The following is a 13,044-nucleotide window of genomic DNA, read 5'->3' as shown; positions in this document are numbered from 1 at the left end:
ATACCATCTCTGGTCATGTTTTGTTACCAAAGATTTGTGTGCTCCATAAGAAGAATTAAGACATTTTCCTGTACTCAACTTTAGAACAATGTAAGAGTATTAGAATAATTTCCTCTTTCCATATTTGGTAGAATTTGCCCGTGATTGTTAGTGCCTGGTGCTTTTGGAGATAACTCTTTGACACTTTCTTTTTCCTTATGAAAATAAATCTGTTTAGATTTTATCACTCTTGTAATATCCTCTCTTACTGTAAAAGCCCTATGCAAATAGTGCACTTAAAGGTTACATCTGTGTCTTCTCTGGTTTTGAGTATAGATTTTAGTCAACATGACCCCTGGAAACTCCTGGAAGCATCTGAGGTGCAGTGGGGTGAGAGACAAAGAAAGGTCCTTAGACCCTGATGTCTGTAAGGTCAGGTTTGTTGGTGATATAGGACCATGCTGACCTGTGCTTCAAGGCCCCAAGCAAGTCCTGCACACTGTAGACAAAATGTTCTACTCCCTACTTTGGGGCAGTTTTGTGAACCCTGATACCAGGCAGGTCTCTGGGTTCTTTCGTGGACAACTGTCTCACTCTCCCATTGCCTTCACCCTCAGCCTACTGCTTGGCTTTCTGTGAACCACACAGAGAAGGTCCCTTAGATAGTGGAGTGGGCAGAGTGAGGTCTTTGTCATTCTACTTGGTAATGACCACTTTGCTTTACTCAGCAGGAGAGAGAGGACGCAAATGCCCAGAGAGTGCAGGCCAGCAAACCCGCAGAGCGGGGAGGGTGGGGGCCCTAGATGAGGAAAAGCTGCTGGCGAGGGAATGGACAGGGAGCAGGGGCACAATGGTGGGCACCTCCTTGGCCTGCAAGGAGACCTTCTGAAAGTAGGGTGCAGTCCTGCAAATGAGCCACAAGGTGGCCCAGGCCTGCCCAGAAATCTTTCCAGGAGGAGGAAAGCTAGAGCTGGCCCAGAAACCCTGAAAGTGGTGTGGGATGGGTAGGAACGTCCCCAAGGCTTTGACTGCTGGTACTCCATCATCACAATCCACTAGCAGACGTCAGCGAGGAGTTTCTTTACATCTGCGTCCATTTGAAGTTAGAAGTACCGTTCTTGTGGTCCTCCAAGGACTTATGGCTTGGTCTTTTTTGCTGAACCTCTCTCTGGATATCGTGGTCTGTGCATCTCTTGTCAGGTCCCGTGTCCCACGAGCAGAAGCTGTCACAGAGCTTGGAAGTTGCCTTGACATCGACTCTTGGCTCCATGCCCTCCTTCACGGCTCGGCTGACCCGGGGACAGCTCCAACAGCTCGGCACAAGAGAGAGCAGCGCCTCCTGGAGGCCAGGCGCCGCCTCGGGTAACTGGGGCCCCATCTGTCTCTCCAGAGCCCGGGAGCAGAAGCCTGGGCCTGCCTCTGGGGCTCCTGGGACCGCCATGCCCAGCCTCCTTAGCACCAGCAGCCAGCACCCGGGCCTCAGGGAGAACTCTGTCTCTTTCCTTTTCCAGGGGGAGCTGAGGGGCTCCTGTGAAGTTTAACTCTTCACAAGGAGAGCTTTCTCTAGTTAACTCTTGGTAATTCTGTGGACTTAGGGCTTGGCAACTCTGCAGTGTTTTTGGTAAGATCTAATATTAATTGCTCTGTCCTGAGGACTTTTGTTTCCCCTCCTTTGGTTAGTTTTCAGATCCATTCTGTCTCCCATCTGACAGCTGGGCAGTTTATTTTAAGGAAGTGTGGAGAGAAGCTTGGGGGTTGTCTCATTCGTCCCTTCCTGTTAACAGTTTCACTGGTGTTTAGAATAGAGCTGTAGCAGCTTTTGACTGAGGCAGTTTTTGCCCACAGTGAACCTGGGACCACATTAGATGATAGAATCAGTTAGGATACAAGGTGAGAGAACATGCCGGAATGCTAGGCAATTTTTACAAGATGAAGCCTGAAGGAGCCCGTGATAAGGTGTATGCTCGATTCTTATTGCCCATCCAGAGCCAGGCCATTCTTACCTCTTCTTCTTCTCATCCACACCTCCCTGTCTCTCTTGTTTCCATCCTGACCATTGCCAAGAACCTTCTCGTCCAGGTGACTGGTGGTTTCCATGGCTCCAGACGCAGTGGTTGCTCTCCCTTCCCCTCCCAGCAGTGTCTGATGCGGCTTGCCAGCCCCTCCTTCCTGAAACCCCTTCTCTCTTGGCCTTTCGGATCCTGTGCTCTTTTTCTCCCTCTTTTCACTGTCCCTTTGCAATTTCCACTTCGGACTCCTCTTCCAGACTCTGGTCCTGCAAACTCTTCTCTGCCCTGCCATCCCAGAGAGAACCCACTGGCCAGTGACTGCCCATGCTCCCCCCTGTGGCTCCTTCCTCTCCTTGGAACTCAGACCCTGGCCTCCCTGACAGCTGCCTGGCACCTCCATGTGGGAAACCCCTGGATAGATGTTGAGTGAAGTTCTAACTCAGAACTGCAGACACGCCCCATCACCCCATTGCTAGTAAAGAGCAGCATCTTCTCTTGGGTCAGGCCTGTGACGTGGAGATTGTCCTTGGTGTCCTTCAGCCTTCCTGACATCCATTCATCCTCAAGTCCTGTACGTACTCTTCCAAAGTGGATCTCCAAGCACTCTGCTGCCACCCTGTCCCCTGTGCCGTCCCCTCCCCAGCCCCTCCCTGTCTCTTTCAGCAGCCCTGCTGCTCCCGCACAGCCACTCTCACCTGTAATGTCCACCAGCGCATGGCACTTCACTTCTTGGACTCCTCCCAGGGCATCCCACTGATCCTGGAACAAAGTCTAAGCCCCTGCCGCTGGTGAAGTCCTGCGCACCCCAGCCTGCCCCCCCCCCCGGCCTTTGTAGCCTCACCTGAAGCCAGTCTCCACCATCACAGCTCTGTGTCCTGTCTTTCTTTAATGGACCAGCCATTCCTTTTTTTTTTTTTTTGCTTTGGTTTGGTTTTGGACCAACCATTCTTTGTACCTGCTGTCCCTCTCTTTCTGCATGGCCGGCCTCTTTTTTTCCCCTAAGAGACCACCCTTGCCCTCTCCAGAGGGGTGTGGAGTGGGGACAAAGCAGCCTCCTTAGGCCAGGGCCACAAGAGAAGGAAGCGCAGCAGGTGCAGCTTGGGGAGGCAGTGGCAGGACGTGGCCACTGCGGCCCTCATTCAGGGAGGCCCTGCGGGAAGCAGGGAAAGAGGGAGCCTGCAGCACAGGAAGGGGACTGACAGGTCAGGAGGGGCTGCCAGGCTGAAGAGAAGAAGCAGGTGCCAGGCTCAGTGGGTAACTCAGACCTCAGGCCTGCCCACGTGGTGCCCTCCCTCCTCCTTGGACCTGCCCAGCCCTGCTACACCTGCTCACTGTCTGCTGTCTCCTCTCTTGAGTCGTCTTGCCTTTCTTGTAGTTTATGTTATCAGGATGAGCTTGTGCCTCACTCTGACCGTAGCAGCCTGTTCCAGGGGGAAGCAAATCCTGCTCAGAGACTGGGAGGGAGGGCTCAGTGCGGTCCGCTTGCCTTCAGAAGCCAGCTTTTCTTGGGCACTCACTGGAGCACCAAGATTTGATGATTGAGGGGAGGTCTCCCAGGTGTCCTGGCTCCCCAACACCCTCTCCTCCCAGAGCAGCCAGAAGTGGCCCCAGGAGGGATAAAGCCACGCCGCTGAAGGGGTGGAGGGTGGGGAAGCTTCTTGTCCCACTTCAGGCTCACGCCCTGCCATCAGGACGGAGCCTGGACCAGGGGACAGCTTTCGCCTCACCTTGGCCTATTTTCCTCTCTGATTTACCAGAGCAGCCTGGGAGCATCCCGGGGCCCGAGTGTGCCTCCTGCAAAAGAGCGTTTTCTCCCTACTTCAAAAAGGAGCCTGTGTACCAGCTCCCCTGTGGCCACCTCCTATGCCGGCCCTGCCTGGGTGAGAAGCAGCGCTCCCTGCCCATGACGTGCACAGCCTGCCAGAGGCCATTTGCCAGCCAGGACGTGCTGCGTGTCCACTTCTGAGTGACCGGCCCCAACCTGAGAAGACCTGTCGATGGGAGGAGCTGAGGGAGTGTGTGTGGGGGGTTGGGGGGCACGATCCCCTGAAGTCAGGCCAAATCCCAAGCACAGAGGGGCCCTTTCCTCCCCAGGGGCTTTCCCTTTGCCTCCTTCCAGAGTGTAGCACCCGGGCCAGAGCACAGGGGAGGGGCGCTCCACTCCTGCTCAAGTGGCAATAGGGTAACAAAGCCATAGTTTGGGCTGGGAGGGATAGGGGATGTATCCCTGCCCTCCTGTGCCTCCCTGCCACCCCCCTGCCAGAGCCCAGGGCCTGTTAGAGCCAGCCCCACCCTGCCAAGGGCCCCCTGAGTTGTCTGCACACACACCCAGCCCTGCAGGATGGACCCGAGTGGAGCATGAGAGACCATGGCTTGAGAGCTCAAGGACAGCCTCCGCCCGTGGGGTCACCTAGAGTGTTCCGTGGCTGGAGTCTGCGGTGAGTGACTCAGCCCCCGACTGGCAGACGACTCTGAGCCTTAATAAAGCGATGGTTGACGTCTGTCCTCTGTGGACTTCCTCCTGACAGAGTGCCTGTCAGTGTCGTCATACTCCTGTCCCCACCGGCACCCACACGAAGTGGGACCATCATAGGACAGCCTCGAGCAGTCAGTGCAACCCCGTCTGGCTGCAATTCAGGTCAATGGCCTGAAGGGACGAGAAGTCACGTTTTCGATGCTTGGCATGTGTGAGGGTTTGCACGTGGGTGTGCACGCAGGGTGGGTTGGGCACCCTCCCTTGGGCCGGTGTGGCACACGCTTCCCTCATCTTGGCGGAGCCTGTGCGCTGCCCTCTGAGAACAGAGCTGTTCTGCACGGGGCCCATTCTGGGAAAAGTGCTTGTTTATAGGCTGCATTGTTTTCATTCAAAATTCAGTTCTGTGGCATCCCAGAGGGAACGTATGTATTCCTACAACTGTTTACTGTGTGGAAGAGGTTCTACTCCCTGGAAGGACGGCAGTGAGAAAATGCACCAGGCTGTTCCCCATGCCCTGGAGGATGTCAGGAGGGAGTTCACCTTGAGTCCTCAGGGCCATAAGCTGCCCAGAAATCCCAGCCGCCTGCTCCCCTCCCCTCCCACAGGCCTGCAGCTCATGCTCCAGGGGGACCCCAGGGAGTGACCCCGGGAAGGAGGGAGCTGATTAGAAACTCAGATTCTTGAGTCCCGGGAATTTCGAGATCTGGGGGTGGGGTTAGAGATTCCGGGGGTATTTGTGCTCCTCAAAGGAAATTCCTTCCCTTGACACAGCCTCACCTGCGACTTCAGAGTCTGCACTGCTGGCCTTTCCTCTGAGCTGCTCTTTGGCTTCAAATGGCCTGGCCTTACCCTCCTTGCTTATGTTCTAAGAAAAGCCCCAGCATTCGGAGCAAAAGCACTGCTGGGGGTGGGGGGATGGCTGCCCTCAGCCTGTGGTGGCCTCAGGGGAGCAGCCAACCTGAAGCAGGTTCACTACTCAGGAGCCCTTCTCTCTGGGGGGCGTCCTGTGAGCCCCACCCCAGGGAGCCAGAGGAAGCCCCTTCCCGGGTGGGGTCTACATAAGGCACATCCAGATGGGGGCAGAGTTTTCTCCCTCTAGCGGAGGGGCCTGGTGATCTGCATTTGAAAAGAGCTTCTGCGCCCCAGGAGGCTCTGGTAGGAAACCAGCCATGGGAGCTGCTGGGGTGGACAGTTCCTGTCCTGTGACCAGGTGGAGCCACACCCACATCCTTGGAGATGCATTCATTTTTATCTTCCTTGTTTTTTTAAGCTCTACACCCAACACGGGGCTTGAAGTCACGACCCCACGATCCAGAGTCACATGCTCTATCAGCTGAACCAGCCAGGTGCCCCTTTATCTTACTCTAAAGCGCCCCCCAAAAGGACATTTGTCTTTCACCAGCCTTGCCAGAAACGGCACTAGGCACGGCCAGCTGGGCAGTTCCTCGCCCCTAGAAAACGGGAATAACATCTCACTTGCCACCAACCAGGCTCAGAGGGCAGTTTATTTCTCAGCAGAGCCAGGGGCCAGGCACAAAGCAGCTAACCAGTAAACACGGAGTTGACTCGGACTCCAGCAGATGCAGGACCGCAAAGCCTTGATGAGGCCCGCTGCCCCCTCGCAGACCGCAGGTTCTGTGGGGCGCCTGTCTTCCCCTTTCCTGTATCATTTACTCGACGCCAAGCCCGTTTGTGGTGCGCAGCCCTGGGTCCCTGGGCCCCAAATATTCATCTCCAAGGGGCAGTGCGGCCTTGCGTCCTGGCTGTCCTCCCTGTGGGGCTGAGGCCCCAGCCCTTGGCCACTCTGCGCCCTTGAACAGGGACTGGGCCAGCTCGCTCCTGCTGTGGCCCGCCAGCCCCAGGGGCAACGGGAGGGAGGGCCACTTAGAAGAAGTAGAAGAACCAGATAGCCAGGAAGAAGAGGAGCAGCTGCTCGGTGCTCACAGAGTATTCCATCTCCTGGAAGCCTGGCCGCAGGACCCTGCAGCACCTGGGCGCCCGGGCGGAGCAGGCTGCCCTAGCCCCCTGCCTCACTGTTGCTCCCCGTGCGTCTCCAGCTCGAGACCGCCCGGCCGCGCGGAGCTTTTCCATCCCCCAGGAAACCAGTCCTCTGCCACGGGGGTTGCTGTAAGTAGGTCTGCAGACAAAGAGACCTGTCCCTGGAGGAAGCCGCCGCCCGCCCGGCTTCCAGGCCGTTGCTAGCCTCCTGCCGGCGGGCTTGTAATACTGGGCCAGCTGCCATTGTGAGGGCTGTGGGCGGGGCGGGGCGCCTCAGGGCGGTCCCCTCCCTCGGAGGTGGCTCCTCCGCCCTCTTCCAGTCCCCTCAAGTCCCTTTGCAGCCTGCTCCGGCAGGGTCTTTCCTTCCAGATCTAGGCTGGAAGGGACTGGCTGGGCTGGGGATCAGCCAAAGATGCTCTGTCCAGCCATAGGTGGCAGAGGCCATACCCCAGGCTCCACCCTGCAGTGATGCACTCCCTCCCTTATAAAGAAGTGCCATGGCCCAGAGGCATCACAAGATCTCCAGAGTGGCACGGGAGGAAGTGAGGAAGAAGGGACAAGAGGCACCCTTCCCTCCACCAAAGGTTTGGGCCGGCGGTGAGGCGATGCTGCGTGTTATCACCATGTGACCACACAAACACTTTGGGTTGTTTTTTTTTTTTTTCTCTTACAATATCTTACAGAAGAGGAAGAAAGTATGTATATATGCTGTGTGGTTCTGTTGACTGCGGTTTCCCTTAACATTCTTTCCTGGACATTTGCCTTTGTCATTAGACACTGTTCTTATTACCAAAATCATTTGGAAAAACAAGCCGGGGGGGGGGGTGGGAAACAGGAAAATGCTGAAAATGAAGAATGGTTTGGGTTCGGTGGGGAGAGCTGACCCTTGTATACATAGACCAACGAAACAGAACTGAAAATCCAGAAGCAGGTCCAAGTGCCTATGGAAACTCGGGGCACCATAATGGGGGCATCACCAACCAACAGGGAAAAATGGACCTTCACCAAGTGGAGCTGGAGCTCCTGGAAGAAGGAAACCATCCAAGAACTAGAAGAAAATGGAAAATGAGGGGATTACTGTGAACCCGGGAATGAGGAAAACCCTCCTCATTCAAAATCCAGATACAGCACGGGAGAAGAGTGATAAATTTGACTACGTTGAAATTAAAAACAAAAAAAACCTTGTACATTGGGGGAAAAGCCACCATTAGCAAAGTAAAAATATAAATTACAAGCTGGGAAAATATATTGGGACTTGTATTATGCAAATGGTTAATATATAGTTTCTAAAAATAAAAACCCGATCGGGGCACCTGGGTGGCTCAGTCGGCTAAGCGTCCGACCTCAGCTCAGGTCATGGTCTCATGGTTCGTGGGTTGGAGCCCCGGGTCGGGCTCTCTGCTGACAGCTTGCAGCCTAGAGCCCTGCTTCGGATTCTGTGTCTCCCTCTCTCTGCCCCTCCCCTGCTTGTGCTTAATCTCTCAAAAATAAACGTTAAAAAAAATTTTTTTAATAAAAATAAAATCCAGATTCACAAAGAAATGCAAATAGCCTTTTAAACATACCAAAAGATGCTCAACCTTGCTCATAATGTGATAAAATAAAAACAATCCTGAAACACCGTGTCTTGCTTAGCACATGGGCACCCATCTCACAGTCTGGCTACAACGTGCCGTGGGTGCTCTGGTCTCACAGGTGCTATCACGTGCTGCTGGTGGGAATGAGAGGCGTACAAACTGCCAAGGGCAAGGTGAGAGGGCTACATGTGTGTGGACCCTCTGACCCAGCCATCCCACTCCCAGGATTCTAGCCCCAAAGATCCTCTGGCAAAGATCCAGAAGTTTTTTTTTGGGGGGGGGGGCGGGCGCCTGGGTGGCTCACTCGGGTAAGCTGACAGCTGCTGACAGCTTGGAGCCTGGAGCTTGCTTCAGATTATGTGTCTCCCTCTCTCTGCATTGTGCTGGGTGCTTTATGTGTATTACCTCATTTAATCCTTGCGGCTCTTTTTTGTTGTTGTTTTAGATTTATTTATTTTTTGAGAGCAAGCGAGCAAGCAGGGGCAGAGAGAGAGAGGGACAGATGGTTGGAAGTGGGCTTTGCACTGACAGCAGCAAGCCTGATGCGGGGCTTGAATCCACAAACCATGGGATCGTGACCTGAACCAAAGTCAGACCCTCACATACTGAGCTACCCAGGCACTCTCCCCGCTTTTTTTTAAGTTCTCTGGCCAACATGGGGCTTGAACTCACAACCCTGAGATCTAGAGTCACATGATCTACGGACTGAGCTAGCCAGGCCCCCCCGAGTCTTTAACTCCTGAAGGAGGAAACTGAGGCTCGGGTCCACGAAGAGCTCGGCTGACTTGAAGGCCACTCCTTACCCCTGAGATGCCCTACTGGTGGCAGAGGCTGCCAAAGAGCAGACTCAAGTTCCCTCCATAAGAGTGGCCTGGATGTCACAGGAGGGCCTCTAAGGATCCCTCTATTGAGCTGGGACCTCAGGCAGGGCAGAGGCACTGCCAGCACTGATCTGTTGCAACTCCTCTACCTGCTCGGGCCCAAGTCCACCATACAAACCAGAACCAGAGACATAAAAAATAGTCTAATTTTGGCATAACAACTCATGACCAAGCTATAGCACAGCTTTTGAAAATTAAAAAATATTACACCTCTAGGCACAAAAATAAAAGCTGTTCCCCCAACAAAGACTCAGCACAGTTAACTTCGTGTAAGTGGAGAAATCTAGCTGAAGTCTGAATGGAAAAGTACCCATCATGTGCAGCCACTGAAGGAGGAGGACATGGGAAGGAGCAGGTGCCAAGTGGCCCCGGAATGGCCTTTGGCAGTCTGCGGTCGCGCTCACAGTGGTGGGGACTGGCATCCCACCGAGCCGTGGTTGCCACACTGCAGATGGCAACCCCAGTTGTGTGATATGTGTGGCTGGGGGAGATCCTGTTTGAAAGAGAACGGGATGAGTGGGAAACAGTAACCAGATGAGCCCTGTGTGGTCCCGTGGGGAATGAAGGCATGAGGGATGGACAGACTAGGGGACCGTCCCAGGAAGGTGCCAGGGCTAGGGAAGCAGAGGCAGGAGTAGGGAGGAGGACGGGCAGTCTGATACCCTCTAAGCCAGTAGAGAGAACTGGGTTTGAAAACAGAGGGAATAGGGGTGTCTGGCCAGCTTAGTTGGTGGAGCATTCGACTTGATCTCGAGATTGTGGGTTCGAGCCCCACGTTGGGTGTAGAGATTACTTAAAAATAAAATCTTAAAAGAAGGGGTAGAGAATCACGGTCGGGAAAGGCAGAGACACAGGCTGGCCTCCCCTCCAATGGTTCCTGATACCCTCCCCTTGGGTCCAGGGCCCAGACATCAACTGTGACTCAGCTGATGAAATGCAACCCCATGGCTCATTAATTAGGGAGCCTGCAATTAGCCTGTCTCAGGAACCAGGATCCTCCAGAGAGAACCCCTCTGTCCTGCCTTCCTCTCCCTCCCACCCAAAAGATGAGATCAGGCTTGGGGGGAATCTGGCCCCTGGGAACAAGGAGGGGCAGGGGAGCATGAACACCAGGGGAAATGAGATGCCAGGGCACGCGTTTATGCATGAGATGGCCTTGCAAATTGACCCTTGGTAATGAGACGACGGAAATGACAGTAGGCACCCCCACCCTGAAAGTTTCTGGGGGCAGGTTGGGTGCGGCTGGCTAGACCTGCCCCAACTTGGTCTGCATAATGCTTGCAAGTCTGACCACCACAGCTCAGTCTTAGAGCCATCCGGTTCGGGGCCAAAGAAACAGATTCAGCAACCTAAATGCCATTTCACACCAGGCTGTTACTCAGCAACACCTCCTAAAATCCTCCCGTCCCGGCCACCTCCCATCCACCCCTTGTCCCCGTCCCCTGGCCAACTTCTGGCCACCTCCCATCCTTCGTCCATCCCCTGGCCACCTCCAGGCCACCTCCCGTCCCCTGGCTACCTCCCATCCACCATGCCCCCCGCCACCTCCCGTCCCCTGGCCATCCCCCCGGCCACCTCCCATCCACCTCCCATGCTACTCCTCTGCAGCTGTTCTGTCACCTCCCTTTCCAAGGCTCCTTGGAAAAATGGATCTCAAGTCTTAGTCTTCATCCTTTCCCCCTGACCTCAGGCCCCTGTGACTATTCTGTTTTTATTTTTTAAGCTTATTTATTTTTAAGTAATCTCTACCACCAACGTGGGGCTCAGACTCACAACTCCGAGATCAAGGGTCACACGCTCTTCCAACTGAGCCAGCCAGACGTCCCCACTGTGACTATTTTAAATGACCACTTGCCAGAGTGCCAAGTGCTCCTCCATCCAAAGGGGCACGCTGTTCCTTCTCTCGACTCCGGACGGGCTTGTGGCTGCTTCGACCAATTGAGTGTAGCAGCCCTGACCCTGTGTGATTTCCGAGGCTGTCACAAAATGTCACAACATTTCTGCCTCATTTGCTGGAACACTTGCCAAGCCCTGGTTTGCTAGAACACTCCTGGAGCATTCTGGAAGCCGGAACACTTAAGAAGTCCAACTATCCCGAGGCCACCAAGCTGCAAAAAACCCCACAGAGGGGCCACAGGTAGTACCACAGTACCACAGGTACTCCAGTCGGCAGTCCCAGCCAAGCCCAGCCTTTGGGTCACCCCAGCCCAGGTTCCCCGGGGCACGTAAGCGAAGAAGTCGCCAGAGGACTCCAGCTCCTAGCCATGCACACGTCCAGTCGTGGTGGAGCAGAGAAAAGGTGTCCGCTGTGCCCCGTGTGGACTTCTGATCTACAGCAGTAGTAGCTGCAACAATGAAAAGATCCTAGACGGCTGTCCAGAGAGGGCTGGGGGGGTTATGGCGAGGAGAAACCAGGAAGGCAAAGCCAGAGTCCTCCTCGGCAGAGAAAGGCGAAAGCCCGAAGACGTTCCTAGGCTAATACTCTGCATCCTGACACGTGTCTGTGCTCCCGGCACAGACAGAGGCACGTGACGCTCACTGGGGCTCGCCACTAAGTCAGTCATTTACCGAAGACCCTGTGTGGGATGCACTGGGTCCGGGGACCCACTGTAGAAAGGAACACTGGTGGCACAGAGGGACAGGGAAACACGTGAACCAAGCATTTTGGGGGTACCATGTCGACCCACAGGAGGAGGAGGTCAGTTCTGCTAAGGTTAAGTTGGGGGGCAGGAAAGATGGGACTCTGGTTCTGATTTCAGAAAAATCGCTCCGTGGATGTTTTTGGTGGGGGGAGGAGTTCGCTCCGCAGCATCCATTGCCCCTTCATAATACTGCCTTGGTTTTCCCTCAAGCCTCGGCTTCTTTCTCCATTGGATACAGTCTGAGGGAGCTTCATTCAGACACCTAGGGGATGGGCATAGGAGGCGAGCAAAGCCAGACTTCACTCCCCAGACCGTGAATCTGAGCAGAGGGACGAAGTCATCCCACGGCGGACGCCGGGCCCATTTGTCCCCCAGATGCTGTGCACATTGCACATGGCTTACGGCTGACCTGTCTCTAAAGACCTGCCCTCGGCCAAGGGCAGCCACCTCACCAAGAAAATGCCTGGGAGATCCCCTCCCCCCGCCCCCAGCCCCCAACTAATACTCAGATATGTTAAAAAAAAAAAAAAAAAGAATCAACCCAAGGGCACCTGGGTGGCTCAGTCGATTTCAGCTCAGGTCATGATCTCACAGTTCGTGGGATCGAGCCCTGTGCTCCCTGCGCTGACGGCGCGGAGCCTGCTTGGGATTCTCTCTCCTCTCTCTCTGCCCCTCCCCCAACTCGAGTTCTCCCTCTCCCTCTCTCTCTCTCTCTTCTTTCAAAATAAATAAACATCAGGGGAAAAAAAAAAAAAAAATCAACCCCCTGGCCTCAGAGCAGGGCAGCTCTGGAGCTGTCCGCGGGATCAGGCTGAGGCTAGACCCCAGCTGACCCACCTTTGCCTGGCTTCTTCCCCAGCCCAGTCCTGCTTCACTCACTCCCGAGAGCCCTCCCTCCCTCCTTCGGCAATCACGCGTGCAAGAGCCCCCATGTCAAGGGCTGCCGCCGGGGAGATCCGACACAGCCATTCCAGGAGTCCTTCGCAGGTTCCTGTTTCGTGATCCTCCAGAAATAGTTTCTGAGCCCCGGGTCTCCAGCTTTCCCTTACATTATGAGCTCTCAGTAGCCTTTCAGTAAGTCCCTTTTGCTCAAATTTACCAAACCTTGTTAGAGAACACGGAACCAGGAGTAGAGGGCTGGCGCCAGACTCTCAAGAACATGAGGGGCATGTCGGAGTGTCCAGAAAGGGCCAGAAGGTAGTGAAACTGACATGCACATTCTGGTTTGGACCCCGCTGCCCTGTGGCAGGTGGGGGATGAAGCAGCTGGGTCGTTGGAGTCACGTGGCCTCCTGAGGGCGGGGTTCTGGCAGATTCCGGTCTGCTACCACAGGATTTCAGGGTTTTAGGGCTTCAAGGACCAGTAAGGCCTAAGAGAGGGGCCTTGGCCCTGGCCTCATGCCTCAGAGGGTCTATTCTGAGCCTCCTCTGGGTGAGACCAGGGGACATACCCTGGGGGCTGTGCCCTGGAACACTCTGTTGT

General features: G+C 54.9%; 1 protein-coding gene across 5 annotated transcripts in view; it reads left to right on the top strand.

Annotated features, from left to right (window-relative positions):
• Positions 1-4,491, top strand: part of UBOX5 (U-box domain containing 5) — a 38,261-nt gene extending 33,770 nt beyond the window's left edge. For 4 of the 5 annotated variants that reach the window (XM_003983712.5, XM_019826750.2, XM_006929912.4 and 1 more), the window contains exons 4-5: positions 1,180-1,341; positions 3,746-4,491. In XM_003983712.5, coding sequence (XP_003983761.1) covers positions 1,180-1,341; positions 3,746-3,954 — 371 coding nt within the window. In that variant the 3' untranslated portion in view covers positions 3,955-4,491. The remainder of the gene's footprint in view (positions 1-1,179; positions 1,342-3,745) is intronic. The other variant, XM_006929913.4, reaches the window with a different exon arrangement.
• Positions 4,492-13,044: the final 8,553 nt, after the last annotated feature.

Source organism: Felis catus, chromosome A3, assembly GCF_018350175.1.
Source record: "Felis catus isolate Fca126 chromosome A3, F.catus_Fca126_mat1.0, whole genome shotgun sequence".
Taxonomy (NCBI): Eukaryota; Metazoa; Chordata; class Mammalia; order Carnivora; family Felidae; genus Felis; species Felis catus.
This window is presented reverse-complemented; position numbering and strand designations above follow the sequence as displayed.